At 45.9% G+C, this 2,022-nt stretch overlaps 1 protein-coding gene across 1 annotated transcript; it reads right to left on the reverse strand.

The window, feature by feature from the left end:
* Nucleotides 1-554: 554 nt before the first annotated feature.
* On the reverse strand, nt 555-938 carry LOC145398023 (uncharacterized). Its single transcript, XM_080270988.1, has one exon. The coding sequence runs from the start codon at nt 936-938 to the stop codon at nt 555-557; it is 384 nt and encodes a 127-aa protein (XP_080127114.1).
* Between the last annotated feature and the right edge of the window lie 1,084 nt (nt 939-2,022).

The following is a 2,022-nucleotide window of genomic DNA, read 5'->3' on the forward strand; positions in this document are numbered from 1 at the left end:
TGGTCACCCAATAGTACTTCTCTCTTGCTCAAGTATGTATCTGTCGCGTCTGGGATGACCTGCTTGAGGTACGTCATGAACCAAATGTAACACGGCTTGCTGTAGAGTAGCAGGAACAACCAACTGATACACAGTGCACTTACCCAGTGGTTTCTTATATAAAAAACCTTGTTGAAGATGGAGGTGAGTCATTGGTACCAGGAGTTCAGGTTGACAAGCCTCATCACCAGACTCCAAGGCATAGATGCCTTGAGACCACATCGCATCCTTCCGTTGTTTCAGTTTTACCGTGTCTGGGGAATATCTAGTGAGAGGCATATCCTCAGACGTGGTAGCAGCAATGTTTCTACTCAGGGCATTGGCAACGATATTTTGACGGCCTGGTAAATATCTGACTTCTTGGTCAAACTCCATTACCTTGCTATATCAACGCACGACCTTACTCTGCAGGTTCTTCCCTTTGAATAAGTTGCGTATGGGTGCATGGTCAGTTAAAACAATTATCCAGTGACTGAAGATGATATCCCGGAAATTCCCTAACGCCCACACGACTGCTAATGTCTCCAAGTGTGTTGCCGAGTAATTCCTTTCTGGGGTCTTAGTGCCCCACTGGCATATACAGTGGTGTGCGCTTTGCCTTGGTCATCCTTCTGCTGTAACACCGCTCCCAGACCCGAACCTGAGGGGTCCGTGCACAGGTAAAAAGGTTGAGTATAATCAGGAAATGCTAACACAGGAACTTCAGTCATGGCTTTCTTGAGGTCATTGAAGCTCTTCTCTTCCGATGATTCCCATTTCCATGCTGGTTCCTTCTTGAGTGACGCCATTAACGGTGATGCGATAGCAGCATATCCGTGGACAAAGCTCCTATAGAAGTCAGTGAGCCCAAGAAAGGAGCAAACGTCATCCTTGGATTTGGGTGTAGGGAAATTTATCATGGCTAAACCTTACCTGGAAGAGCCTTAATGCCATCACCATCGACTAAGTGCCCTACAAATCTAACACATGACTTCAGGAACTCACACTTCTACAGCTTGATTTTCAGACCTGCAGACCTTAAGGCTTCCATCACTCGTTTTAACTTATTAAAGTGAGTGTTCATGTCTTTGTCCACAGTTATCAAGTCATCTAGATACGCCAAGACGTCCTGCCCTAACATGTCACCAAACAACTGATTTATTATGCACTGAAATGTCAAAGGAGCATTACCCAATCCAAAAGGCATCCGGAGAAATTTAAAGTGCCCACGGTGGGTGCTAAAGGCAGTGATGGGACGAGATTCCTTGGTCAGTTCCACCTGCCAATACCCTGATGTTAGGTCCAGGAAGATGAAAAAGGTATTTCCCTTACCAAGGAACTGTAGTAAGTCTCTGAGATGAGGAATCGGGAAACGATCCGGTATGGTAACCTTGTTCACTTTCCAGAAATTCACAACAGGTTTCACACCACCGTCCTTTTTAGGGACCAGAAAGAGCGGTGCATTCCAAGGTGAGGAAGAAGGCTGAATGACTTCATTATGAAGCATCCTTTCAAGTTCCTATTCCACTGCTTTCCTTTGGCTGTGTGGTAGACGGCATGCAGGCACATAATATATCGGATTTGTACCAGGGCACAAACCAATATGATGTTTCACCCTACCAGTCCTACCCAGCTGTTCTCCTGGAAGGCCCACTATGTTGGAGAATTCTTTAAGAAGTGATAGCAATCGCGCTTTATAGTTAACATTCTCTGTTACCTTCACGTGTTGTCCTAGCAAACTTTCTCTCCCTAGACGTGTAGGTTTCGACTGAGTCATTGTTTGCAATGAAACTACTGGAGAGATCACCGGTACATCATCGACTTCCCTTACGTGGGCATCATAGCATATCAAGTCGCCTACATAACAACCATCTCTGAGCTTAACTGCGCCACCACTCATATTTGTGAGGAAGAGGGACATCTTTTGGTCTTGTCCGACACTGCTCAGGGTGGACTCCAGCGACAATGCCTTATGTTTTACGGTCTCCGGTAAGCATGCCACGT

This window comes from Coenobita brevimanus, chromosome 44 (assembly GCF_032717465.1).
Source record: "Coenobita brevimanus isolate Jiangsu-jjx chromosome 44, ASM3271746v2, whole genome shotgun sequence".
NCBI lineage: Eukaryota > Metazoa > Arthropoda > Malacostraca > Decapoda > Coenobitidae > Coenobita > Coenobita brevimanus.

Coding starts and splice junctions, on each gene's coding strand:
- LOC145398023 (XM_080270988.1), bottom strand. CDS start 938: ATGATAAATTTCCCTACACCCAAATCCAAGGATGACGTTTGCTCCTTT.